The sequence below is a fragment of the Megalops cyprinoides genome, chromosome 14 (genome assembly GCF_013368585.1).
Source record: "Megalops cyprinoides isolate fMegCyp1 chromosome 14, fMegCyp1.pri, whole genome shotgun sequence".
Classification (NCBI taxonomy): Eukaryota; Metazoa; Chordata; class Actinopteri; order Elopiformes; family Megalopidae; genus Megalops; species Megalops cyprinoides.
The window spans coordinates 31,145,812-31,172,878 of NC_050596.1; the positions used below are offsets into that span (position 1 = coordinate 31,145,812).

At 41.3% G+C, this 27,067-nt stretch overlaps 1 protein-coding gene across 1 annotated transcript in view; it reads left to right on the top strand.

The window, feature by feature from the left end:
* The window catches only part of ttn.1 (titin, tandem duplicate 1), a 166,335-nt gene that overhangs the window by 117,002 nt on the left and 22,266 nt on the right, over positions 1–27,067 (top strand). The window contains 17 exon segments of the mRNA XM_036544927.1: positions 293–580; positions 668–1,258; positions 1,342–1,446; positions 1,563–1,760; positions 1,872–2,168; positions 2,265–2,852; positions 2,937–3,239; positions 3,782–20,890; positions 21,006–21,302; positions 21,447–22,034; positions 22,126–22,428; positions 22,553–22,849; positions 22,934–23,221; positions 23,341–23,640; positions 23,747–24,049; positions 24,159–24,464; positions 24,558–26,324. Coding sequence (XP_036400820.1) covers positions 293–580; positions 668–1,258; positions 1,342–1,446; positions 1,563–1,760; positions 1,872–2,168; positions 2,265–2,852; positions 2,937–3,239; positions 3,782–20,890; positions 21,006–21,302; positions 21,447–22,034; positions 22,126–22,428; positions 22,553–22,849; positions 22,934–23,221; positions 23,341–23,640; positions 23,747–24,049; positions 24,159–24,464; positions 24,558–26,324 — 23,928 coding nt within the window.

Genomic DNA, 27,067 nt, shown 5'->3' on the forward strand with positions numbered 1-27,067 from the left:
ATTATAAAATATATGATTTTGCCCAACTGTACGCTAATGTAAGTGTTCTGAGCACATTTAAAGTAGGCTAGGCTAAGCTATGATGTTCGGTAGTTTAGATGTATGAAATGCATTTTCGACTTAGGATAATTTCAATTTACGATGGGTTTATCGGGACGTAACCCCATCGTATGTTGGGGACCACCTGTATCTGCATTTATTATCTAAAAATATATTATGTGTGTATTATCGGAATCGTTTCTGTGTCTTCAAATGCTACTGCTAATTGAATCAATTGAAACTAACCCCATAGAACAACCTGGACCAGTAATGGACTTCAAGCCAATTCTGGTCACAAAGGATTCATGTACCCTTGGCTGGAAGAAACCAATCTCTGATGGTGGAAGCCGTATTACTGCATATGTCTTGGAAGTCTTGAATGGTGAAGATAAATGGAAGGAACTGATGAGATCAAAGAACATGCAGTACAGTGCCAAAGATCTTATAGAAGGAAAGGAGTACTCCTACAGAGTGAGAGCAGTGAATGATGCTGGAGATGGTACAGTAAAGGAGCTTAAGATTGTGGCTAAAGATGTCCTTGGTGAGTGTCTGTCAAAATTTAATCTAAATATTCATTAGCGCACTTTTTTTTTTGACTGATATTTATTTTTATTCCTCTCTGTTATAGTTCCACCAGCATGCGACTTAAGAGACTTGCCAAATTTATGCTACATTGCAAAGGAAGGAAGCACTGTTCGTCTCAAAATCCCTATTACTGGCAAACCTGCCCCTACTGTCACATGGAAGAAGGGTGAAGATGTTACTTTAACTGACACTGGCAGAGTCTCTGCAGAGTTCACTGCTGTCAACACAACCCTGCTTATCCGTGACTGCCAAAGAGGTGATGCGTCAAAATACACCATCACCTTGAGAAATAATGCTGGTACCAAGGAATCGACTATTTTCGTCCGAGTAGTCGGGCGGCCTGGAATACCAACTGCACCAATCAAATTTAAAGAAATCACAGCTGATGGAGTCACCTTAAAATGGGGTGCACCAAAGGATGATGGTGGATCAGAAATAACTAACTATATTCTTGAGAAAAGGGATTCCATAACCAACATGTGGGTTACCTGTGCTTCAGACGTGACAACAAACTCATTAAGGGTGACTGGTCTTCATGAAGGAACAGAATACATCTTTAGGGTTTCTGCAGAAAACAAATATGGAGTTGGAGAAGGCCTAAAGTCTGATCCTGTTTTGGCTAAGCATCCATTCAGTAAGTGTTTTTCTTTTTTTTGACATGTTTTTCCTGATTTTTCCTTCATGATTTTCTAAATATTTAATGTGTTTTGTCATTAGATGTGCCAGATGCCCCACCTCCACCACAAATTATGAGTATGCGGCATGATTCTGCAACACTGGCATGGTCAGACCCAAGGAAGACTGGAGGCTCCCCAATAACTGGTAACAATGCATACTTACTATTTCTTATTTTAAAAAATTATCTCAATGCATTTTCTTTTTGTCATGGTACATTTCTGTTGCGATTTAGAAAAGCATTTGTCCCTTTGTGTTCTTAGGATATCATGTGGAATACAAGGAAAGGAACAGTCTCTTATGGAAGAGAGCCAGCAAGACGCCTCTGAAAATGAAAGAACATAGAGTGAAAGGTTTAACTGAAGGTCTTGAGTATGAATTCAGGGTCATGGCTATAAATATGGCAGGTACTGGAAAGCCAAGTCCACCAACAGGTCCATGTGTTGCCCTGGATCCTATAGGTAAGTAGAGCTTATTTGCTTCATTACTTCTAGTGGCTTATTTTTTCCTGATGTCTTTTTTCTTTATATTAACTTTATTGATTCCAATTATTATTTTCTTGATTGTTTTAGATCCTCCTGGTAAACCTGATGTTGTTAGCATTACAAGAAGCACAGTAACACTTACATGGACTGAACCCAAGTATGATGGTGGACACAAACTGACTGGCTACATCGTTGAGAAACGTGATCTGCCCTCAAAGGTCTGGGTGAAGGCTAACAATGTAAATATTGTGGATTGTGCATTCACGGTGACTGACTTACTAGAAGGATGCAAAGTTGAATTCAGAATTAGAGCAAAGAATGCAGCTGGGGCCATAAGTCCTCCATCAGAACAGACAGATACCCTTGTGTGTAAAGATGAATATGGTAAGTATGGTTCTGTTTAAGTTTGTTACAATATCCAGAGGTTGTTTTTTGTTGATTGAATTTGGGCCAAAACTCTTCCTTCTTCTTTTTTAACAGAGGCACCAACCATCATTATTGATTCAACCATAAAGGAGGGGCTTGCTGTTAGAGCTGGTGACACTATTGTGATAACTGCAACAAGCATAATTGGAAAACCTCCACCAACTTCTGTGTGGTCTAAAGGTGGAAAATATTTCAAGCCATCAGATATCTGTCAGATTGAAACAACTCCAACATCTTCTACACTTTCTATCAAGTATGCCAGTAGAAAAGATTCTGGTGAATACACAATTTCTGCCAGCAATCCATTTGGCATCAAAGAAGAAACTGTGAAAGTGACAGTTCTGGATGTTCCTGGACCCCCAGGGCCCATTGAAGCAAGCAGTGTGTCTGCTGAAAAGGTCACCTTGACATGGTCACCACCACATGAGGATGGAGGCTCTCCAATCAGATCTTACACTCTAGAGAAGAGGGAAACCAGTCGTCTTCTTTGGACTATACTGGCTGAGAATGTGATGGATTGTCATTTTGTTGCAAGCAAGCTTATCCAAGGCAATGAATATATCTTCCGTGTCTCAGCGGTAAACCAGTATGGTGCTGGTGATGCAACACTCTCTGAACCAGTGAAAATGGTGGATAGCTTTGGTATGTTGAATTGCATTTTAATTGTATTATATAATGTTTGTCTTGAATAGAAAAAATCTAAAAGTTACTCATCTTCAATTCCAGGCCCACCAGGTCCTCCATCAAAACCAGAAGTCGAAAGTGTAGACAAGAACTCTGCTACAATTTCATGGAAGAGACCAGTTGAAGATGGAGGTAGTGATATCATCGGTTACAGTGTTGAAAGAAAAGAAAGAAGAGGTATGAGATGGGTCAGAGCATCAAAGAAATCCATTCCGGATCTCCATTACAAAGTGCAAGGGCTTACTGAAGGGGTTGAATATGAATTCAGAGTGATTGCAGAAAACAGAGCTGGCTTTGGAGATCCCAGTGAGCCATCACACACTGTGATGGCTAAGAGTGCGGCAAGTAAGTATATTTTATTTGCTGTTACAAGCACAAAGCTAACCTTGCATTCATACACTAAAATGTTCATGTCACCAATAGTGTTCTTTAGTGAAATGTGCCTCAGACTGGATGTATTTTTTGGTTGTTAGAATGAGTTCTCTAGGCAGATTTCTATTGGTAGTTGTAATGAATGGGTTTAGTAAACTACTAATAGAACTCCAGTTCTTCTGAAAGAAGACAGTTGGCAGTAGGTACTTGGTATGGCACTACATACCTCCCCAATGAAACATATCGCTGCCTTTGAGAGTTACAACTAATACACAAATCACATAAATCAAAAATACTGCTGACTTATCCTTTTGCTATGTCACTGGTAATCTACAGCAACACATAGAGTTGTCATCAATGCTTAGACTTTTATCATGGATTAGTGGGTATATATATATCAAATGTGTGAACTGAAATGAACAACCCAATATGTGTTTTTCAAAATGTGCCATTTTGGCAGACTGTTTATACGTTGTACATTTGAGTCATTAATACCAAAATGTATCATTTTTCAGATGTGCCTGGGCCCCCATCCAACCCAAGAATTACAGATACAACTAAAACTACAGCTTCATTGCACTGGGGTAGACCTCATGACGATGGTGGACTTGACATCACAGGATACATTGTTGAGCACAAAAAGGAGGGAGAAGAAGACTGGATTAAAGACACAACAGGAACTGCACTGCGAATTACTGACTTTGTTGTGGCAAACCTACAGACAGGAGGAAAGTATCACTTCAGAGTTAGTGCACTGAATGCAGTAGGAGTTGGTAAACCTGCTCAAGTTGAAGAAGTTGTTGAAATTGTGGAGCGTGAAGAAATTGCAGACTTTGAACTTGATGCTGAACTGAGAAGAACCCTTGTTGTCAAGGCTGGTGGCTCCATACGTATTTTCGTGCCAATTAAAGGTCGTCCAACCCCTGAAGTCACCTGGATGAAAGAGGAGATACCTTTGAAGGGTCGTGCACACATTGATACAACAGAATCATATACTCTCCTCGTCATCCCGGATTGCACAAGACATGATGCTGGAAAGTACTTCTTGACAGTGGAAAATTCTGCTGGCAAAAAGACTGCATTTGTGAATGTCAGAGTTCTGGATTCACCCGGACCACCTCTCAACTTGAAACCAAAAGACATTACGAAAGACAGCGTCACCCTCCAATGGGAAATGCCTATGATTGATGGTGGCTCAAAGATTACCAATTACATCATTGAGAAGAGAGAAGCTACACGAAAGGCTTATACCACCATAATAACAAATTGCCAAAAGTGTTCTGTTAGAGTTCCAAATCTGGCTGAAGGATCAGAATACTATTTCAGAGTACGTGCTGAAAATGAATTTGGCATTGGTGAGCCAGTTGAAACTCCTGATCCCATTAGAGCATCTCAAGCACCCACTCCACCTGAAAAAGTTAACATAACAGAAATTACCAAGAACTCTGCAAGACTTGTCTGGACAAAACCAAAGCATGATGGTGGCAGCAGAATTACTGGATATGTCATTGAAGCTCAAAAGAAGGGTGCAGATCAGTGGTCTCATGTGGGCACTGTGAAGACTCTTGACTATGTAGCAAAAAATCTAAATGAAAATGACGAGTATGTATTCAGGGTCATGGCTGTGAACAGTTCCGGCAGAAGTGATCCTCGTGAAAGCAGACCGGTAGTAATTAAAGAACAAATGACAGGCCCAGAATTTGACCTTTCTGGAATCTGCCAGAAATTAGTCATTGCCAAAGCAGGAGATGATATTAAAATTGAAATACCTGTTTTGGGCCGTCCAAAACCAACAGTTTCCTGGAACAAGGATGATCAGGCCCTTAAACAGACACAAAGGGTAAACATTGAAAACACCCCAATTTCAACCATCCTGAATATTGTTGAATGCACACGAAATGACAGTGGACGGTACTCCATGACAGGAAAGAATATAATTGGCACTGAAACAGAACATATTACTCTGAAAGTGCATGATGTTCCTGGACCTCCCAAGGGACCAATTAAGTTAGACAAAATTTCCCGTGACTTCATCATAATATCATGGGATTCCCCTGAGAATGATGGAGGTGTACCAATTAACAGTTACATTGTTGAATTGAGACAAACCACAAGCACAACATGGGTAGAGTTGTCTACATCAGTAATCCGCACAACATTTAAAGCTACTCGTTTAACTACAGGAGTTGAGTATCAGTTCCGTGTTAAAGCTAAAAACAGATATGGTGTTGGACCTCCAATCACTTCAGAAGCAGTGGTGGCTGCATATCCATTCAAGGTTCCTGGACCACCAGGCACTCCACATGTAGCATCATTCACCAAAGACACTATGACAATTGGATGGAATGAACCAGTTGCTGATGGAGGAAGTGAAATCTTAGGATACCATATTGAAAGGAAAGAGAGGAGCGGTATCGTGTGGCAAAGGATCAGCAAAGCCTTAGTGGTAGGAAACATTTTCAAATCTACAGGATTAGAAGGTGGAATTGCCTATGAATTCCGTGTTCTAGCTGAAAACATAGCAGGTGTGGGTAAACCAAGCAAGTCATCAGAGCCAATGCTTGCCCTTGATCCAGTGGATCCACCTGGCCAGCCAGTGGCAGTTAACATCACTAAAAATGTAGTGACAATTGAATGGACAAAGCCTGAATATGATGGCGGTTTCAAGATAACTGGATATACTGTGGAAAAGAAAGACTTACCAAATGGACGCTGGCTCAAGGCTAACTTCACCAACATAATTGATACCAGTTTCACTGTAAGTGGACTGACAGAAAACGCCTCCTATGAATTCCGTGTTCTTGCCAGGAATTCCGCTGGTGCTGTAAGCAACCCCTCTGAGCCATCAGATCCCATTACTTGCAAAGATGACATTGAAGAGCCAAGAATTATGGTTGATGCCAAGTTCAAGGATGTTGTTCTAGTGAAGGCAGGGGAAGTCTTCAAAATTGAAGCTGATGTTTCCGGGCAACCACCACCATCAATGGTTTGGACTAAAGATGAAAAGGAAGTTGAAAATACAACAAAACTACAAATCAAAATGAATGACTTTACAACAGCTTTGATTAATAAGGATTCTGTAAGAAGGGATGGAGGTGTATTCACTTTAACGGCTAGCAATCTGGGAGGCTTTGCCAAACATGTCTTCAATGTTAAAGTTCTTGACAGACCAGGGCCACCAGCTGGACCACTTACTGTTACAGACATCACTGCTGAGAATTGTGTTCTGTCATGGTTACCTCCTCCAGATGACGGTGGAGCAAAGATTGATTACTATGTCATTGAAAAGCGTGAAACAAGCAGACTTGCATGGACAAATGTAGCATCAGAGTTGCAAGTTAACCAGTTCAAAGTGACAAAATTGCTGAAAGGAAATGAATATATATTTAGGGTCATGGCTGTCAATAAGTATGGAATTGGAGAGCCGCTTGAATCAGAATCTATTATTGCAGCTAACCCATACGTTCCACCCGATCCTCCACAAACACCTGAAGTAACAACTATCACAAAGGATTCCATGGTTGTTTGCTGGGGAGCTCCTAAAAGCGATGGTGGAAGCAGTATTACCAACTACACTATTGAACGAAGAGATAAAACTGGTCTTCGGTGGGTTAAATGCAATATGAAGACTGTTACAGATTTGTGGTACAAAGTATCCGGGCTTGTACCAGGACATGAATATGAATTTAGAGTTGCTGCTGAGAATGCTGCTGGTCAAAGTGCACATAGTCCTTCAAGTCCATTCTACAAGGCCTCTGACACTCTCTTCAAGCCTGGCCCTCCTGGCAATCCAAGGGTCTTGGACACAACTAAGTCTTCAATCACCCTTGCATGGAACAAGCCAGTATATGATGGTGGTTCTGATATCACAGGATACATTGTTGAGACCTGCCTTCCTGAGGAGAATGAATGGAGAGTTGTAACACCCAAGGAAGGACTAATGGGCACATCGTTTACAATTACTGACTTGAAGGAAAATCAGGAATATAAAATTAATATTTCGGCTGTTAACTCTGAGGGTGTTGGAGAAGCTGCTTCTGTTCCTGGATCACCAAAGGCAGAGGACAGGCAGATTCCACCAGAAATTGAGCTTGATGCTGATCTTCGTAAGGTTGTCACCATCAGAGCCTGCTGCACATTGAGGCTATTTGTACCAATAAAAGGAAGACCAGCTCCTGAGGTAAAATGGTCCAAAGAAAATGGAGACCCTATTGAGAGAGCAACTATTGAGACTACAACATCTTTCACATCAGTGATTATTGAAAATGTCAATAGGTTTGACAGTGGAAAATACTTGCTAACAGTGGAAAACAGCTCAGGAAGTAAGACAGCCTTTGTGAATGTCAGAGTACTGGATACCCCTGGAGCACCACAAAATCTGAAGATCAAAGAAGTTACTAAAGAGTCTGTATCGCTCACCTGGGACCCCCCTCTGAATGATGGTGGCACCAAGATTAAGAATTATATTGTTGAAAAACGTGAATCAACAAGAAAAGCATACTCCACAGTTATGGCTAACTGTCACAAAACAAGCTGGACAGTTGATCAGCTGCAAGAGGGATGCAACTATTACTTTAGAGTTTTAGCAGAAAATGAATATGGAATTGGTCTTCCCATAGAAACTACTGAGTCAGTCAAAGTGTCTGAGAAACCACTTCCTCCAGGGAAAATTACTCTTCAAGATGTTACGAAGAATAGTGCTACACTGTCATGGCAAAAGCCAGAGCATGATGGTGGAAGCAGAATAGTAGCATATGTTGTTGAGATGCAAAGCAAAGGAAGTGAAAAATGGACCCAGTGTGTGATTGTAAAAGTTACTGAAGCAGTTATTACTGGACTGACACCAGGTGAAGAATATATGTTCAGGGTATCTGCAAGGAATGAGAAAGGAACAAGCGATCCTCGCCAGATTGGTGTGCCTGTAGTTGCGAAAGATCTTGTGATAGCTCCAGCATTCAAGCTGTTATTCTCCACATTCAGTGTTCTAGCAGGAGAAGACTTGAAGATAGACATTCCCTATGTTGCTCGCCCAAAAGCAGCCATTTCTTGGCAGAAAGATAGTGTACCTCTCAAGCAAACTAGCAGAGTTAATTTTGAGTCATCTGAGACTAATTTAAGTCTTGTGATCAAGGAGGCATGCAGGGAGGATGTTGGGCAGTATATTATCAAACTTTCAAATACAGCAGGTGAAACAACAGCAGACATTGGTGTTGTTGTGCTCGATAAACCTGGCCCACCAACTGGGCCAGTGAAAGTGAATGAAGTCACTACAGATAGCATCACATTCTCTTGGAAGCCCCCTGAGTACGATGGTGGTTGCACTATTAACAACTACATTGTTGAAAAAAGAGATACATCTACCACAGATTGGCAGACTGTGTCCTCAAACGTAGCAAGAACAACAATAAAAGCAGGAAGGTTGAAGACTGGCTCTGAATATCAGTTCAGGATTACTGCTGAGAATAGATATGGAAAGAGTTCATTCCTTGTCTCAGAGTCTGTAGTTGCTCAGTACCCATTCAAAGTTCCAGGCCCTCCAGGAACACCCTTCATTCATGCCGCTACAAGGGACACCATGGTAGTGGTATGGAATGAGCCTGTTAATGATGGAGGAAGCAGTGTATTAGGGTATCACCTTGAAAGAAAGGAAAGAAACAGTATTCTTTGGATTAAACTAAACAAGACACTTATCCAGGACACAACTTTCAAGACTATTGGTCTTGAACAAGGGCTTGAATATGAATACAGAGTTTATGCAGAAAATATTGTAGGCATTGGTAAAGCCAGCAAAGTGTCAGAGGGTTATGTTGCCAGAGATCCTTGTGATCCTCCAGGCACTCCAGAGGCGGTGAAGATCACAAAAAATTCTATTACAATCAAATGGACTAAACCAGAATATGATGGCGGTAGCAAAGTCACTGGATACATTGTTGAGAAGAAGGAATTGCCTGAAGGCCGCTGGATGAAGGCCAACTTCACTAACATTATTGAAACTGAATATGTTGCAACTGGCTTAGTTGAAGACAACAAATATGAGTTCCGGGTCATTGCAAGAAATGCTGCAGGTGTTTTCAGTGATCCATCTTACAGCACTGGGCCTATCACTGCAAAGGATGAGGTTGATCCACCTCGCATTAGCATAGATCCACAATATACTCAAACTATCATTGTAAATGCTGGAGAAGCATTCAAGATTGATGCTGACATACATGGCAAGCCAACACCCACAATCCATTGGATGAAGGGAGAGCAAGAGCTTGTAAATACTTTGTATTGTGAAATTAAAAACACAGAGACCACCACATGTTTGAGTATTAAAGAAGCTAAATGCACTGATGGAGGACAGTACACTCTGCTATTAAAGAACGCTGGAGGAGAGAAGTCTGTTCATGTCAATGTCAAGGTACTAGATAAACCTGGACCACCTGAAGGCCCTGTTTCTGTCTATGGTATTACAATTGACCAATGCTCCATTGCCTGGAAACCACCAAAACATGATGGTGGTAGTAATATATCTCACTATATTGTTGAAAGGAGAGAGACGAGCAGATTGGTTTGGACAGTTGTTGATTCTAAAATACAAACAACTACTCTAAAAATCACAAAGCTTTTGGAAGGAAATGAGTACATTTTCCGTGTCTTGCCTGTCAACAAATTTGGAGTGGGTGAACCACTTGACTCCGAAGCAGTACTTATTAAAAATCCATTTGTGGCTCCTGATGCACCTAAAAGTGTTGAAGTTTCCAACATCACAAAGGATTCAATGGTCGTAACCTGGGAAGCACCTGCTCAAGATGGTGGCAGTCCTGTTACTGGATACATTATTGAAAAACATGACAAAGAAGGAGTCAGATGGACTCGCTGCAATAGGAATATAGTCAGTGATTTGTGCTTTAAGGTCACTGGACTTCTCGAAAGCCACAGTTATGAATTCAGAGTCACAGCTGAGAATGCAGCTGGAATTGGAGAACCCAGTACTCCATCTGTTTATTACAAGGCTGTGGATCCTATTTTCAAACCTGGCCCACCAAATAACCCTAAAGTGACAGATGTGTCAAAAACATCTGTATTCCTTTCATGGGGTAAACCTATTTATGATGGTGGTTGTGAGATTCAGGGATATATTGTTGAAGCATGTGAGGCAACATCAGAAGAATGGACTATGTGTACCCCCCCAACAGGCATCAGAAAGACAACATTCGAAGTAGAAAAACTCAAAGAAAAGCATGAATATAAGTTTAGAGTCTGTGCTATAAACAAAGCTGGTGTTGGTGAACATGCAGATGTTTCTGGTACCATTCTTGTTGAAGAGAAAATGGAAGAACCCTATCTCGACCTTGATCCAGAACTCAGGAAGGTCATTAAAGTTCGAGCTGGAGGTTCCATCAGGGTGTTCGTCCCTATGAGAGGGTGCCCTGCCCCAAAAGTTAAATGGGAGAAAGCTGATGGTGAAATCAAGGAAAACGCTCAGATTGAGGTTACTAGCAGTTATACATCCCTTGTGATTGACAATGCTAATAGATTTGACAGTGGAAAATATACCCTCACTGCAGAGAATGCCAGTGGATCAAAATCTGAATTCATTACTGTCAGAGTGCTTGACACACCAAGTGCTCCAGTGAATCTTAAAGTGAAGGAGATCACAAAAGAGTCTGTAACTCTTATATGGGAACCACCTGCCTTGGATGGTGGTGCAAAAATTAAAAACTATATTGTTGAAAAACGTGAAAGCACAAGAAAAGCTTATTCTGCTGTTGTGACCAATTGCCATGCATTGTCATGGAAAGTTGAACCACTTCAGGAGGGCTGCAACTATTACTTCAGAGTTCTTGCTGAAAATGAAAATGGTATTGGATTACCAGCAGAAACAACTGATCCACTGAAAGTATCAGAAGTGCCACAACCTCCGGGGAAATTCACTGTTATTGATGTAACACGCAACAGTGTTTCACTTGCCTGGGAGAAACCTGAGCATGATGGTGGCAGTAGAATCCTTCAGTATCTGGTGGAAATGCAAGCGAAAGGCAGTGAAAAATGGTCTGGCTGTGCAAATGTCAAAACCCTGGAGACAGTAGTCAGTAATTTGGTCCAGGGAGAAGAATATTTGTTCAGGGTCATTGCTATCAATGAGAAGGGAAAGAGTGACCCAAGAACTCTCGCTGTTCCAGTGCAAGCAAAGGATCTGGTCATCGACCCAGATGTAAGGCCTACATTCAGTAACTACAGTGTACAAGTTGGTAAAGATCTCACAGTAGAAATACCAATTGCTGGACGTCCTAAACCAACAGTTGTTTGGGCTAAGGATGGCACACCTCTTAAACAGACTACAAGGGTTAATTTCGTTAGCACTGCACATCACACAACTCTGAATATAAAAGAAGCAACACAAGATGATGGCGGTCTTTATGAAATTGCAGTGTCTAATGTTGTGGGACAAAAGGATGCAACTATTGAAATAATCACACTTGACAAACCTGGCCCTCCAGTTGGCCCAGTGAAATTTTCTGGAGTAAGTGTGGACAGTGTCACGATTTCCTGGAATCCTCCAAAATTCACTGGAGGCTGCCAAATTTCAAATTACATTGTGCAAAAGAGAGACACAACCACCACTACCTGGGAGAATGTGTCTACCACAGTTGCAAGAACTACTCTGAAGGTGATTAGACTAAAAACTGGGGCAGAATATCAGTTCAGAATTATTGCTGAAAACAGATATGGCAAAAGTTATGCTTTAGACTCTCCATCTGTTGTCGCCCAGTATCCTTACAAGGAACCAGGTCCACCAGGGACTCCATTTGTCACATCACTCTCAAGAGATCATATGGTTGTGGAATGGCATGAGCCAGTGTCAGATGGAGGCAGTAGTATTATTGGCTATCATCTTGAAAGAAAAGAGAGAAACAGCATCCTGTGGACCAAAATTAATAAGTCTCTAATTCAAGAAACCCGGTTTAAAACCAGTCCTTTGGAAGAGGGTGTTGAATATGAGTTCAGAGTATATGGTGAGAACATTGTTGGAATAGGCAGATGCAGTAAAGTTTCAGAAGGCTGTGTAGCACGTGATCCATGTGATCCACCTGGCACCCCAGAGGCCATCAGTGTGAGTAAGAACTCAATTACAATCCAGTGGACTAAGCCTGAGTATGATGGAGGCAGTGCAATAACTGGTTACACAGTGGAGAAACGTGACCTTCCAGAGGGACGCTGGATGAAGGCCAACTTCACAAATATTATTGAAACCCAATTTACAGTTACTGGATTAACTGAAGATGCCAAGTATGACTTCAGAGTTATTGCAAAAAATGCAGTTGGAACTGTCAGCAAGCCATCTTATAACACTGGACCCATCACTGCAAAGGATGAAGTTGAACCACCAAGATTCTCAATTGACCCAGAGTTCAGTCAGACTATTGTTGTAAATGCAGGAGACACATTTAAACTTGATGCTGATGTACATGGAAAACCAATACCCACAATCCAATGGTTCAAGGGTGATAAAGAAATTGAAAATACAATAAGATGTGAGATCAAGAATACCGATTTGAAAGCAGTGATCATTGTTAAAGATGCCATTAGAATGGACGGTGGACAATATAATCTGCAGCTCACTAATGTAGCAGGCACAAAAACTGTCCCGTTCAATGTCAAAGTACTGGACAAACCAGGACCGTGTCAAGGGCCGCTTAATATCAGTGGTGTAACTTCTGACAAATGCACTCTGTCATGGCTTCCTCCAGAACATGATGGAGGCAGCAGTATTACTCATTACATCATTGAGAGGAGAGAAACTAGTCGTCTTGCTTGGACATTAGTTACTAGTGACTGTAATGTTCCAACACTCAAAGTAGCAAAGCTTCTAGAAGGGAATGAGTACATCTTCCGTGTTATGGCAGTTAACAAGTATGGTGTAGGTGAACCACTGGAGTCTGCAGCAGTCATCATGAAAAATCCATTCATTCCACCGGGATCTCCACACATTCTAGAAGTAACTAATATCACAAGAGATTCCATGACTGTGTGTTGGCTTGCACCGGAAACAGATGGCGGAAGTGAAATTGTTGGCTACATTGTGGAGAAGAAAGACAGGGCAGGGATTAGATGGACAAAATGCAACAGAAAAAGAGTAACAGACTTGCACTTCAGGGTAACCGGTTTGTCAGAAGGTCATGAGTATGAATTTAGATTATCTGCTGAAAACGCAGCTGGAATTGGAGAACCAAGTTTACCAACGCAATACTACAAAGCCTCTGATCCAATATTCAAACCTGGCCCACCAAGCAATGCCCATGTGGTTGATACCACAAAGAACTCCATTTCAATAGCATGGGGCAAACCAGTTCATGATGGCGGTTGTGCAATTCAGGGATACATTGTTGAGATTTGCAAAGCTGACGAGGAGGAATGGACTATGTGCACCCCACCAACTGGCCTGCGTATCAACAAGTTTGAAATCACAAAACTGACAGAAAATCAAGAATATAAGATTCAGATATGTGCAATCAACAAGTTAGGTGTTGGTGAACCAGCTGTTATTCCTGGAACAGTGAAACCTGAAGACAAAATGGAAGCACCAGAAATACACCTTGACTCAGAGCTGAGGAAAGGAATTGTGGTGCGTGCTGGTGCATCCATGAAAATCAATGTACCCTTCAAGGGAAGACCAACTCCAGAGATTAAATGGACTAAAGATGAGGGGGAATTATCTGATAAGGCACAAATTGAGAAAGGCCTGAACTATACTCAGCTTTCAATTGACATCTGTGACAGGAGTGATGCTGGAAAATACACCCTAAGTTTGGAAAACAGCAGTGGATCCAAATCTGAATTTGTGTCTGTCAAAGTACTGGACACACCATCAGCACCTTTGAATCTTGTAGTGAAAGATATCAAGAAAGACTCCGTTACTCTTGTCTGGGAGCCACCTTTAATTGACGGAGGAGCAAAGGTCAAGCACTATGTAATTGATAAGCGTGAATCAACCAGAAAAGCTTATGCTAATGTCACAGCTAAGTGCACAAAAACAAGCTATGTGGTAGAAAATCTTGCAGAAGGAGCTATGTATTACTTCAGAGTTATGGCTGAGAATGAATATGGAGTTGGCCTACCAATTGAAACAAAAAATGCAGTGAAGGCATCTGAGGTTCCTCTACCAGTTTCCAAAGTCACTTTGACAGATGTAACTAAAATAAGTGCATCTCTAGCATGGGAGAAACCAGAGCATGATGGTGGTAGCAGGATAGTGGGGTACATAATTGAAATGCAACCTAAAGGAACAGACAAATGGGGTGTAGCCACGTCAACAAAAACATGTGAAGGCACCGTAAGTGGACTAAGTTCTGGTCACGAATACCTCTTCCGTGTCTTAGCCTACAATGAGAAAGGAAAGAGTGAGCCTACTCCATTAGCTGCTCCTGTTATTGCAAATGACTTGACAATTGAACCCAGCTTCAAACTTATTTTCAACACCTACAGTATCAAAGCTGGGAAAGATCTGAAAATAGAAATACCAGTTATTGGCCGTCCAGCACCCAAGGCTTCCTGGATGAAAGATGGACAGCCACTGAAAATGACAACAAGAGTTAATTATTCAAGCACACCAACCTCAGCTATACTTCAAATAACAGAGGCTAGCAAAGATGACTTCGGAAAGTACTCAGTCACAGCTGCAAACAGTGCTGGTACAGTCACAGAAGACATTGGAATTATAATCCTTGACAAACCTGGTCCACCAACTGGCCCTATAAAAATCACTGAAGTAAGCAATAACTTTGTCAGCATCTCATGGGAGCCACCAGAGTACACAGGAGGTTGTCAAGTAAAAAATTACATTGTTGAAAAACGTGACACAACTACCACAACTTGGCAGATTGTATCTGGAGCAGTTGCAAGGACAGCTATCAAAATTTCTAAACTGACAACAGGATCAGAATATCAGTTCAGAGTCTGCGCTGAAAACCGATATGGAAGGGGTTCTTATCTGGACTCATCAGCAGTTGTTGTACAGTATCCATACAAAGCACCTGGACCACCTGGCACCCCATTTGTCTCATCTGCATCTAAGGACCATATGGTTATTGAATGGAATGAACCAGTCAACGATGGTGGCAGTTCAGTCATTGGTTACCACATTGAAAGCAAAGAAAGAACAAGCATTTTGTGGACAAAACTGAATAAGACTCTCATTACTGATACTCTCTTCAAGGTAAGCAATCTGGAAGAAGGTATGGGATATGAGTACAGAGTTTACGCTGAAAACATTGTTGGTATTGGTAGATCAAGCAAAGTTTCAGAATGCTTTGTAGCTCGTGACCCATGTGATCCACCTGGTACCCCTGAACCTATTACTATCACCAAAGATCTGATCACCATTCAGTGGACAAAGCCACAGTATGATGGTGGCAGTAAAGTCACTGGATATATTGTTGAAAAGCGGGACTTGCCTGAAGGTCGTTGGATGAAGGCCAGCTTCACTAATGTAATTGAGACTGAGTTCACAATCACAGGCTTATCACAAGACCAACAGTATGAGTTTAGAGTTATTGCAAGAAATGCAGCTGGTATTTTCAGTGAGCCCTCTGAAAGCACTGGACCAATAACTGCCACAGATGAAATTGAAGCTCCAAAAGCTTCAATGGATCCAAAGTACAAGGATGTTATTGTTGTTAATGCTGGGGAAACCTTTGCTCTTGATGCTGACATCTACGGCAAACCAGTTCCTGATGTCACATGGTTAAAGGATGGAAAGGAAATTGAGAAGACTACTCCAAGAATGGAAGTCAAAACTACCATCAATCGTACTTTGCTAACAATAAAAGACTGTATTAGAGTAGACAGTGGACAGTATGATCTTAGTCTCAGCAATATTGGTGGAACAAAAACAATACCAATCACTGTGAAGGTTCTTGATAGACCCAGTCCACCTGTGGGTCCACTCAAAGTGGCAGATGTCACTGCTGATACATGTTATTTGTCCTGGAGTGATCCTTCACAAGATGGCGGTGCTCCTATTTCACACTACATCATTGAGAAAAGAGAAACCAGTAGGTTGTCATGGACTGTAGTTGATCCGAATGTTCAATTCTTGAGCTACAGAGTAACCAAACTACTGACTCACAATGAATATATCTTTAGGGTCATGGCAGTTAACAAATATGGCACAGGTGAGCCACTTGAATCTGAGCCCATCATAGCACGCAATCCATTCAAGCCACCAAGTGCACCTTCTATGCCTGAGGCAAGTGTTATAACAAAGGATTCCATGGTTATCACATGGAATCAACCAGAGCATGATGGTGGGTCAGAAATTAAATGCTATCACCTTGAAAAACGTGACAAAGATGGTGTTAGGTGGACAAAATGTAACAGACAGATTCTAACGGACCTCCACTTTAAAGTAACTGGACTCTCAGAAGGACATTTCTATGAGTTCCGTGTCTCTGCTGAAAATGAGGCTGGTGTGGGAGAGTCAAGTGAACCATCGTTGTTCTATAGAGCCTCTGATGCCACACGCCCACCTGGTCCACCAACCAATCCTAAAGTGACTGACCACTCAAGTACAGCTGTGTCTCTTGCCTGGAGCAAACCCCTCAGTGATGGAGGTGCATACATAAAGGGATATATTGTTGAGATGAAAGAAGTTACTCAGGAAGAATGGGTCACATGTACACCTCCTACTGGTATACAAGCAACACGCTATACTGTGACAAAACTTAAGGAAAATACTGAATATAACTTCCGCATCTGTGCCATCAATGCTGAGGGAGTTGGCGAACATGCAGATATCCATGGCTCTGTTATTGCTGCTGATAAACTTGAAGCACCAGAAATTGAGCTAGATGCAGACCTGAGGAAGGTTGTTTCTGTGCGTGCAGGTGGAACACTTCGCCTGTTTGTCACAATCAGAGGGAGACCTGAACCTAAAGTCACTTGGGAAAAGGCAGAAGGAACTCTGACTGAGCGTGTACAAACTGAAGTCACAAGTTCATACACTATGCTTGTTATTGACAATGTTAACAGATTTGATACTGGGAAATATGTTTTGACTCTAGAAAATACAAGCGGCAAAAAATCTGCATTTGTCAATGTAAGAGTGTTGGATTCACCAAGTGCACCACTTAACTTTGCAGTCAAAGACATCAAGAAAGATTCAGTGACACTGAATTGGGAACCTCCTCTTATTGATGGTGGAGCCAAGATAACTAACTATGTTGTAGAAAAACGAGAATCTACAAGAAAGGCATACACCACTGTCACAAGTAATTGTACTCAGAACTCATTTAAGATTGATGAGCTTGAGGAGGGATGTATTTACTACTTCCGTGTAAGAGCTGTAAATGAGCATGGTTTTGGAATAGCAGTAGAAACTAAAGATCCAGTCAAGGTTTCTGAAGTACCTATGCCACCGGGTAAAGTTACACTTGTTGATGTGACGAGAAACAGTGCAGTTCTCTCCTGGGAGAAACCAGCTCATGATGGCGGCAGCAAAGTCATGTGCTACAATGTAGAGATGCAAACTAAGGGCACGGACAAGTGGACTGTATGCACTACAGTTAAGGTTCCAGAAGCAACAATCACTAACCTTACAGCAGGTCAGGAATATAGTTTCAGAATCATTGCTTTGAATGAGAAAGGCAAGAGTGACCCACAACAACTTGGTGTACCTGTGATTGCAAAGGATATTGAAATTGAACCTACGATTGATCTGCTATTCAACACTTACAGTGTGAAGGCAGGGGATGATCTCACAGTTGAAGTTCCATTCAGAGGTAGACCTAAACCAGCCATTTCATGGAAGAAGGATGGACTACCTCTGAAACTGACAACATCTGTAACCATTTTGACATCCAATACCTCAACTAAACTTATCATCAAAGAAGCTAGTAGGGAGCATGTTGGAAAATATGAAATCACATTAGCTAACACAGCTGGGACAAAAATAGTCGAACTTGGCATTGTTATCCTTGACAAACCTGGCCCACCAGCAGCAGTTAGAATAGATGAAGTAAGTTCAGACAGTATCAAATTATCCTGGGATCCACCAGAGTATGATGGCGGATGCCACATCAACAACTACATTGTGGAGAAGAGAGACACTAACACAACAACATGGGAAACAGTTTCATCTACAATTGCCAGAACATCAATTAAAGTGTCCCGTTTGACACATGGTTCTGAATATCAATTCCGTATTTATGCTGTAAACCGTTACGGAAAGAGCCCCTATATAGATTCTCCAGGAATTACTGCACAGTATCCCTTCAAGCAACCTGGACCACCTTCTACACCTCAAGTTGCCCATGCAACCAAGGCATTCATGCTTGTTACATGGAATGAACCGGTCAATGATGGTGGAAGCACAGTTCTCGGATATCACCTGGAGCGTAAAGAACGAAGCAGTATTCTTTGGACAAAGATGAACAGAGGTCTCATCACTGATACAGAATTCAAGGTCACTGGCATTGAGGAGGGCTTACTCTATGAGTACCGCGTCTATGCTGAAAACATTGCTGGCATAGGGAAGTGCAGTAAAACCTCTGAACCCGTGGCTGCAAGAGATCCCTGTGATCCCCCAGGTCAACCTACAATCACAAGCATCACTAGAACATCAGTTTCCCTGTCTTGGACAAAGCCAGAGTACGATGGAGGAGCCAAAGTCACCGGTTACATAGTTGAACGCAGGGAACTTCCGCAGGGTCGTTGGCTGAAGTGTAATTTCACTAATATCCAAGAAACATACTTCGATGTGACAGGCCTTACAGAGGACCAGAAATATGATTTCCATGTCATTGCAAAGAATGCCGCTGGATTATTTAGTGAACCCTCTGAAAGCACAGGCCCTGTTACAGTCAAAGATGATGTCGAACCACCACGTATCATGATGGACGTAACGTTCAGAGATGTTGTAGTAGTGAAAGCTGGTGATGTTTTGAAAATCAATGCAGATATTGCTGGACGACCTCTGCCAGTTGTTTCATGGGCAAAGGATGGTAAGGAGATCGAGCCTACAGCTAGAGTTCAGATCTCCTCAACATCCAGCAGCACTTCAGTAATTGTCAAAGACTGCATCAGAAGAGACTCTGGACAGTATATTTTGACTTTACAGAATATTGCTGGAACAAAGTCGTTGACTGTTAACTGCAAGATCCTTGACAGGCCAGGACCATCTGCTGGACCACTGCAGGTATCTGGCCTTGATGCAGAAAAATGTACATTGACCTGGGGTCCTCCTCAAGAAATGGGTGGTGCAGATATATCCCACTATATTGTTGAGAAACGTGAAACAAGCCGTCTTGCCTGGACATTAGTATATGGAGAAATGAAAGCTACGACATGTACAGTTACTAAACTTCTCAAAGGCAATGAGTACATTTTCAGAGTTCTTGCTGTGAACAAATTTGGAATTGGTGAGGCCCTGGAGAGTGATCCCATAAGAGCTATGGATCCATACACTTGTCCATCTGTACCCACAGATGTAAAAATTACCTCTGTCTCAAGTGAAGCAATGACAATCTGCTGGGCAAAACCTGCCACAGATGGAGGCAGTGAGATTTGTGGCTATGTAATTGAAAGACGTGAGAAATCAGGTCTGCGCTGGGTTCGTGTGAACAAACAGCTTGTATGTGATCTCACTTTTGAAGCATCCAATCTCCGCGAAGGATGTGAGTATGAGTATCGTGTTTATGCAGAAAATGCAGCTGGTTTGAGTCCTCCAAGTTACCCTTGCCAGCCAACTAAAGCAGTGGATCCACTTTCCGCACCATCTGCCCCTGAAAGAGTAAAGGTGATTGATTCAACCAAGAGCTCTATCACTCTTGCCTGGAAAAAGCCACTGTTTGATGGTGGAGCCCCTGTCATTGGCTACTATGTTGAGTATAAGAAGACGGAGGATAAAGACTGGAATGTGGCTATTCAACAGACAAGGAACACTGAGTTCACAGTTGTTGGTCTTACAACTGGAGCAGAATATGTGTTTGCAGTTAAATCTATTAACAAAATTGGTCTCAGTGAACAAACTGTAACTGCAGAACCTGAGGTTGCTAAGGATAGAGAAGAAGAGCCAGCATTTGATGTTGACATTGAAATGCGCAAAACTCTGATTGTCAAGCATGGTAGCTCTTTTACTCTGACTGTTCCATTCAATGGAAGACCAATACCTAGTGTAACATGGAATAAAGATGATGTAGATCTGAAAGTGAGAGGAAGTATTGATACAAGTGATGCCTGCACATCCATTACATTAGAGAAAGCAACAAGAAACGACACTGGAAAATACAATGTAACACTGCAGAACAGCGTTGGAACAGCTACTTTGGCAATGGCTGTCAAGGTTCTTGACTCACCTGGGCCACCTACTAATGTTAAGATTAAGGATGTTACAAAGGACTCGGTTACAGTAACCTGGGAGGCACCAGAAAATGATGGAGGTGACCCTGTCAAGAACTATCATGTTGAAAAACGTGAAGCCAGCAAAAAGGCATGGGTGAGCGTCACATCCAACTGTCACCATTTGACCTACAAAGTGACAGATCTGCAAGAGGGAGCCATCTACTACTTCAGAGTCATTGGAGAAAATGAATTTGGAGTTGGTGTGCCTTCAGAAACCAAGGATGGAACTAAGATTACTGGTAGGTTGTTGCTTAAACTTAAATATGTATTTTTCCATGAACATTATCAAATGTGTCTGATTCATACTACACAAAAACATATTTAACCTTTTTAATTACTCATTTATTTTTTTAGAAAAACCAAGCCCACCTGCAAGGCTCGGTGTCACAGAAGTCACTAAAGACAGCATTTCACTGGCATGGAGTAAGCCAGAACATGATGGAGGTAGCAGAATCACAAGTTACCTCATAGACGCTCTTGAAAAGGGTCAACAGAAGTGGGTGAAGTGTGCTGTGGTCAAAACTACCTACCACGTTGTCCGGAGCCTGAGGGAAAATGCTGAATATTTCTTCAGAGTCCGTGCTGAAAATCATGCTGGTCTCAGTGATCCCAAAGAAATGATCGTCCCTGTGATTGTTAAAGATCAGCTTGGTAAGTTGCTTTATTTACATGTAAATTTCACATTTGAATGCTGAGTAATGTAATATTTGGTTTTTATATATTTTATAAATTTTTGACAAATGTTATTGAATTCAATATGTATTAACAAAGATTTTCCCTCCTCTTTATTTACAGAACCACCTGAGTTTGATATGAAGAACTTCCCTCACAATACTGTCTATGTCAGAGCAGGATCAAACCTGAAGTTTGAGATCCCTCTAACTGGCAAACCTCTGCCAAAGGTTGCACTTTCAAAAGATAAAGTCGCTGTGAAATCAACAAAGAGATTCAGCTCTGAAGTAACTCCAGATGGTCTCATCATTGACCTTCAGGAAAGCATTGCTAGCGATGCTGGTATATATGATATCACTGCATCTAATAAAAGTGGAACTACAAAGTCATTCGTGAAAATTGTTGTTCTGGATAGACCTGGTCCTCCTGTTGGCCCTGTTGAAATTAGTGATGTCACTGAGACAAGCGTAAACCTCAAGTGGCTTCCTCCTGTGTATGACGGCGGTAGCCCAGTGACCAATTATGTTGTACTCCGACGTGAAACAAGCACACCTGCTTGGACAGAAGTGTCCTCTACAGCAGCAAGAAGCGCAATTAAGGTCAGAAAGCTGACAAAAGGAGAGGAGTATCAGTTCAGGATCAAGGCTGAGAATCGCTTTGGCATTAGTGATCACATTGACTCCCAGACTGTCACAGTCAAGCTCCCATACAGTAAGTGTCTTATTTGGTGTTTCATTCATCTTGTTACTATTCACAATATCTGAGTGTGAATCCTGTAATTTTTTTTGCTATTCTATTTTAGCAATCCCTGGACCTCCATCAACACCCTGGGTCAATTTTGTCTCAAGGGAGAGCCTCACTGTCTGTTGGCATGAGCCTGTCTCAGATGGAGGAAATGCTGTGTTTGGATACCACTTACAGATGAAAGAAAGAAGCAGCGTAGTATGGCAGAAGATTAACAAAACTGCTATCCCTGCAACACAATTCAGAGTGACAAACATCTGCCCTGGCTCAATCTATGAGTTTAAGGTTGCAGCAGAAAATGCAGCTGGAATTGGTAAAATCAGCAAAACATCGGACGAAGTACTTGCAATTGATGCCTGTGGTAAATACTTTTAAGTATTTATTATTACCATTACTATTATTATTATTATTATTATTATTATTCATAAAAACACCATTATTTTACTATTCTAAATAACTGTTCAATCAACAATTTTGTATTTCAGAACCTCCAGCTAATTTGCGAATCTCAGAAATCACGAAGAATTCTGTCAGCCTCACTTGGCAGAAGCCTCCTTATGATGGTGGTAGCAAGATTACTGGATACATGGTTGAGAGAAGAGAGGCGCCAAAAGGCAGATGGACAAAAGCTAACTTCACCAATGTCATTGAAACTAATTTCACAGTGTCAGGCTTGACTCAGGATGAGTCCTATGAATTTAGGGTCTTTGCGAAGAATACAATTGGTTCAATCAGTAACCCATCAGATGTCGCTGGACCAGCTACTTGTGTGGATATTAAAGGTAGGCTGTGCATCTCTGTTATTATTATGAGAGATTCTGGTTAATTGTAGGTATGTTACTATAACGGAGATATTCATATTTCAGGTTCTCCAGAGATTGACCTACCTCCAGAGTATTTGGATGTCATTCAATACAAGGCTGGAGCAGCTATCAAGATTAGAGTGGGAATCATTGCCAAACCATTACCAACAATTGAATGGTTCAAGGATGGAAAAGAACTGGTGTCAAGTAGTAAGCTATCGGTTGAGAGCACCACAGACGCTTCTGGTGTTCTCATCAAGGATGCTAGTCGTGTCAATACAGGAACATATGAAATCAAAATCAAGAATGACTTGGGCTCAGCATCTGCCTCCATAAGAGTACAAGTTCTTGGTATGTATTTACTCTATATAAGATGTTTTGGGAAAGGAATAAGTAAGACATATATGTATGCTTACATCTAAAGTCACATTACTAATGTGAAATTGTTTTTTACGTATTCTCATTACCAGACAAACCGGGACCTCCTGCTGGAACTATTCAATTTACATCAGTCACAGCAGACAGGATTATCTTCATGTGGGAACCTCCAGCAGATAACGGTGGTGCAAAAGTGACCCATTACATTGTGGAAAAACGGGAGACAAGCAGAGTTGTATGGTCTGTCATATCCGAAGAACTGGAGCAATGCTTTGTGTCTGCTGAGAAACTGATCAGAGGCAATGAGTATGTATTCCGAGTTCGGGGTGTCAACAAATATGGAGTGGGAGAACCTTTGGAGTCTGAGCCCGTTATTGCCAAGAATGCATTTGGTAAGAGAAACAGAGGAACGATAACATCATTATGGCTATTCAACTGACTGACAAAACATTAAGTAACTGGCAAAAACATAATGACATATATAATTTTTCTTTACAGTAACTCCTGGACAGCCTTCTTTGCCTGAGGCCACTTCCATTACCAGATCAACAATGACACTGGTCTGGGAGAAACCAGGTGTGGATGGTGGCAGTACCGTCACTGGTTATTATATAGAGAAACGTGAGAAGAAAAGCCTGCGTTGGGTCAAGGTCCTCAAAGAGCCTATTAGCGACACAACATACAAAGTCGTGAACCTTACAGAGGGAAGTGAATATCAGTATCGTGTTTGTGCAATCAATAAAGCTGGAGAAGGCCCATATTCTGATCTTTCTGACTTCTACAAAGCAGCCGACCCAGTTGGTAAGTACTGCTTTTATTGTGCCTTTTCAAAAAAAAAACTTTTTTTTTTTAATTATTTTGTTTCTCAAGGGGAGTACCATCATTCATGTTGCAATATTTTCCATTGTAGACCCACCAGATGAACCAACCAAGCTTAAAGTCGTTGATTCTACAAAAACATCTATCACCCTTGGGTGGGCGAAGCCAGAATATGATGGAGGTAGTGAGATCACCAGCTATGTTGTTGAACAGAAGGCGGCTGGAGAAGATAAATGGACTGTAATTAGCTCCAAAGGTGAAGTCAGAACCACAGAGTATGTTGTTTCTAACCTTAAGCCGGACATCGACTATTACTTCCGTGTATCAGCTGTTAACTGTGCTGGACGTGGTGAACCAATTGAGATGACTGAGCCAGTACAAGCCAAAGACATTCTTGGTATGTATATAACTTTTAAGTTGAGTTATTCAGAGAACACATTTATAATCTTAAAATCGGAACATAACAAATATGTTTATTTTATTTTTACAGAGGAAGCTGAGATCGATCATGGCGTTGCCATGAGAACACATTACATAGTGAAATCAGGAACGGATGTGGAAATCGTAATTCCTCTCAAGGGCAGACCTGCACCAAATGTCACTTGGAAGAAGGGAGATAAGAATATTGGTGATGATCCAAGATATGACATTCATAACACAGAATCGTCAACTCTTCTGGCCATTCCTCAGGTCACTCGTGCTGATACCAGCAAATACCTTCTTGAAATTGAAAATGGTGTGGGACAGCCAAAGACATTAACTGTTTCTGTTAAAGTGCTTGATTCTCCATCTGCTTGCCGGAACTTAGTGTTGAAGGATGTCACTCGTGGCAAAGTAACTCTGTGTTGGGAGCCACCTCTTCTTGATGGTGGTGCCGAAGTCACCAATTACATTATTGAAAAGAGGGACTCAACCAAGAGAGCTTACTCCAGTGTAACAACCAAGTGTGCTGACACAACATATACAATCGAAGAGCTCTCTGAGAAAGCATCCTTCTTCTTCCGTGTCTTGGCTGAGAATGAAAATGGTATTGGTGATCCATGTGAGACAGCAGAAGCAATTAAGGCCACTGAGACACCTGGCCCAGTCAAAGATCTTGCCATGAAGGATTCCACTAAAACATCAGTCACACTACAGTGGACTAAGCCTGATTATGATGGCGGCAGCATCATAACAGACTATATAATTGAGAAGAAACTCAAGGATGAAGAAGCCTGGGCACTTGCTGGCACCAGCAAACATTGTGAATATGAGGTCACAAAACTTAAAGAGCTTGCAGTCATGGATTTCAGAGTGTGCTCCAAGAATGAAAAGGGACGTAGTGATTTTGTAGAAGTTGGAGCTATAACTGTGAAAGACTACATTATTGCACCTGAGGCAGACCTTTCAGATTATCCAAGTGGTGAAATAAGTGTACGCATGGGACACAATGTGCATATTGAGCTGCCATATAAGGGTAAGCCAAGACCAACCCCACTGTGGTTGAAAGATAATCTGCCTTTGAAAGAGAGTGATCAGATCCGCTTTAAGAAAACAGAAAACAAAGTTGCCATCACAATCAAGAATGTAAGAAAAGAAAATGGTGGGAAATACACTCTCACACTTGACAATAAATTTCTCAGAAAATCATTCCATATACAAGTCATCACTCTTGGACCGCCTTCTAAGCCCATAGGCCCAATCAGATTGGATGAAATCAGAGCAGATAGCATAATAATATCTTGGGATGCACCAAACGATGACGGTGGTGGAGAGATCACTTGTTACACTGTGGAGAAGCATGATACTTCCCAGACAGACTGGAAGATGGCTTGTTCGAGTGTAATTGGAACAACATTTAAGATACCAAACTTGATAAAAGGAACACAATATCAGTTCAGAGTATGTGCAGAAAATCGATATGGTGTTAGTGAGCCACTGACCTCTCAAAATGTGATCGCCAAACATGAGTTCAGACCACCAGGTCCCCCAGGAATGCCTGTTGTTTACAATGTCACAAATGACGGCATGACTATTCAATGGGAAAAACCCATTTATGATGGTGGCTCACCAGTTACTGGTTTCCATGTTGAAAAGAAGGAGAGGAACAGCGTCATGTGGCAGAAAGTAAATCCTACAGTAATAACTGGAAGAGATTACAGAATCATTGGCCTCATCGAAGGACTGGAATATCAATTCAGGGTGTACGCACAGAACAACGCTGGCTTTAGCCGTGTCAGTGAGGCAAGCAGGCTCATGATGGCAGTCTCTCCAGTTGGTAAGTTTGCATTAAGTCAAATTTATGTTAAAATTAGGGGCATGCTGTGTACCTGGTAGAAAACAGTATTAATTAATTAACAATGAATTAATACTGTTTAATTAATTAATTTAAAAAATATACACCGTTGCAATGTTCCTGGTTCCTTCCTCCCCAGAAGATGATAGCTGACAGAAGTTGATATTGTATATATATTTTATATCACATTTCATCTGTTGTTTGAGTGAGAGGCCATCCCCTAAATTAAAAAAAAACCTATTGAGATTTGCACACATCAAGATTTACTGTTGGTGACATACTTCAGAGCACTGATAATTTACATTTTTTTCATCTTTTACTTTTTATTAGCATGTGTTGTAGTGTAGTTTTGCTTTTTATTAGCATGTGTTGTAGGCTATGTGAAAAAGTTTGTATGTTTTCCTGTCAAGCCTTTTTTACACTCAGCTTACAAGCTTATCCATGCAAAACTGCAGTCCTGAGTATGAATAGTCTTTTTAATTATAATATGAATTTAGATACAGATTACAACACAGATACAATTAAAAATGTGAAAAATGGTTCTTCTGCACACCCCTAGTTCAAGTACAAGTTCAATCTCTTCTTCATTGTTCTTCCTGTCTGTTCCACATATCTATTTGAAATTACAATTTAGGACTGCTCTGAAAAAGTTCAAAGAAGGGCAACTAAATTAGTTCCTGGCATAAAATATAAAAGCTACGAGGAAACAATCAAGTTACTTAACT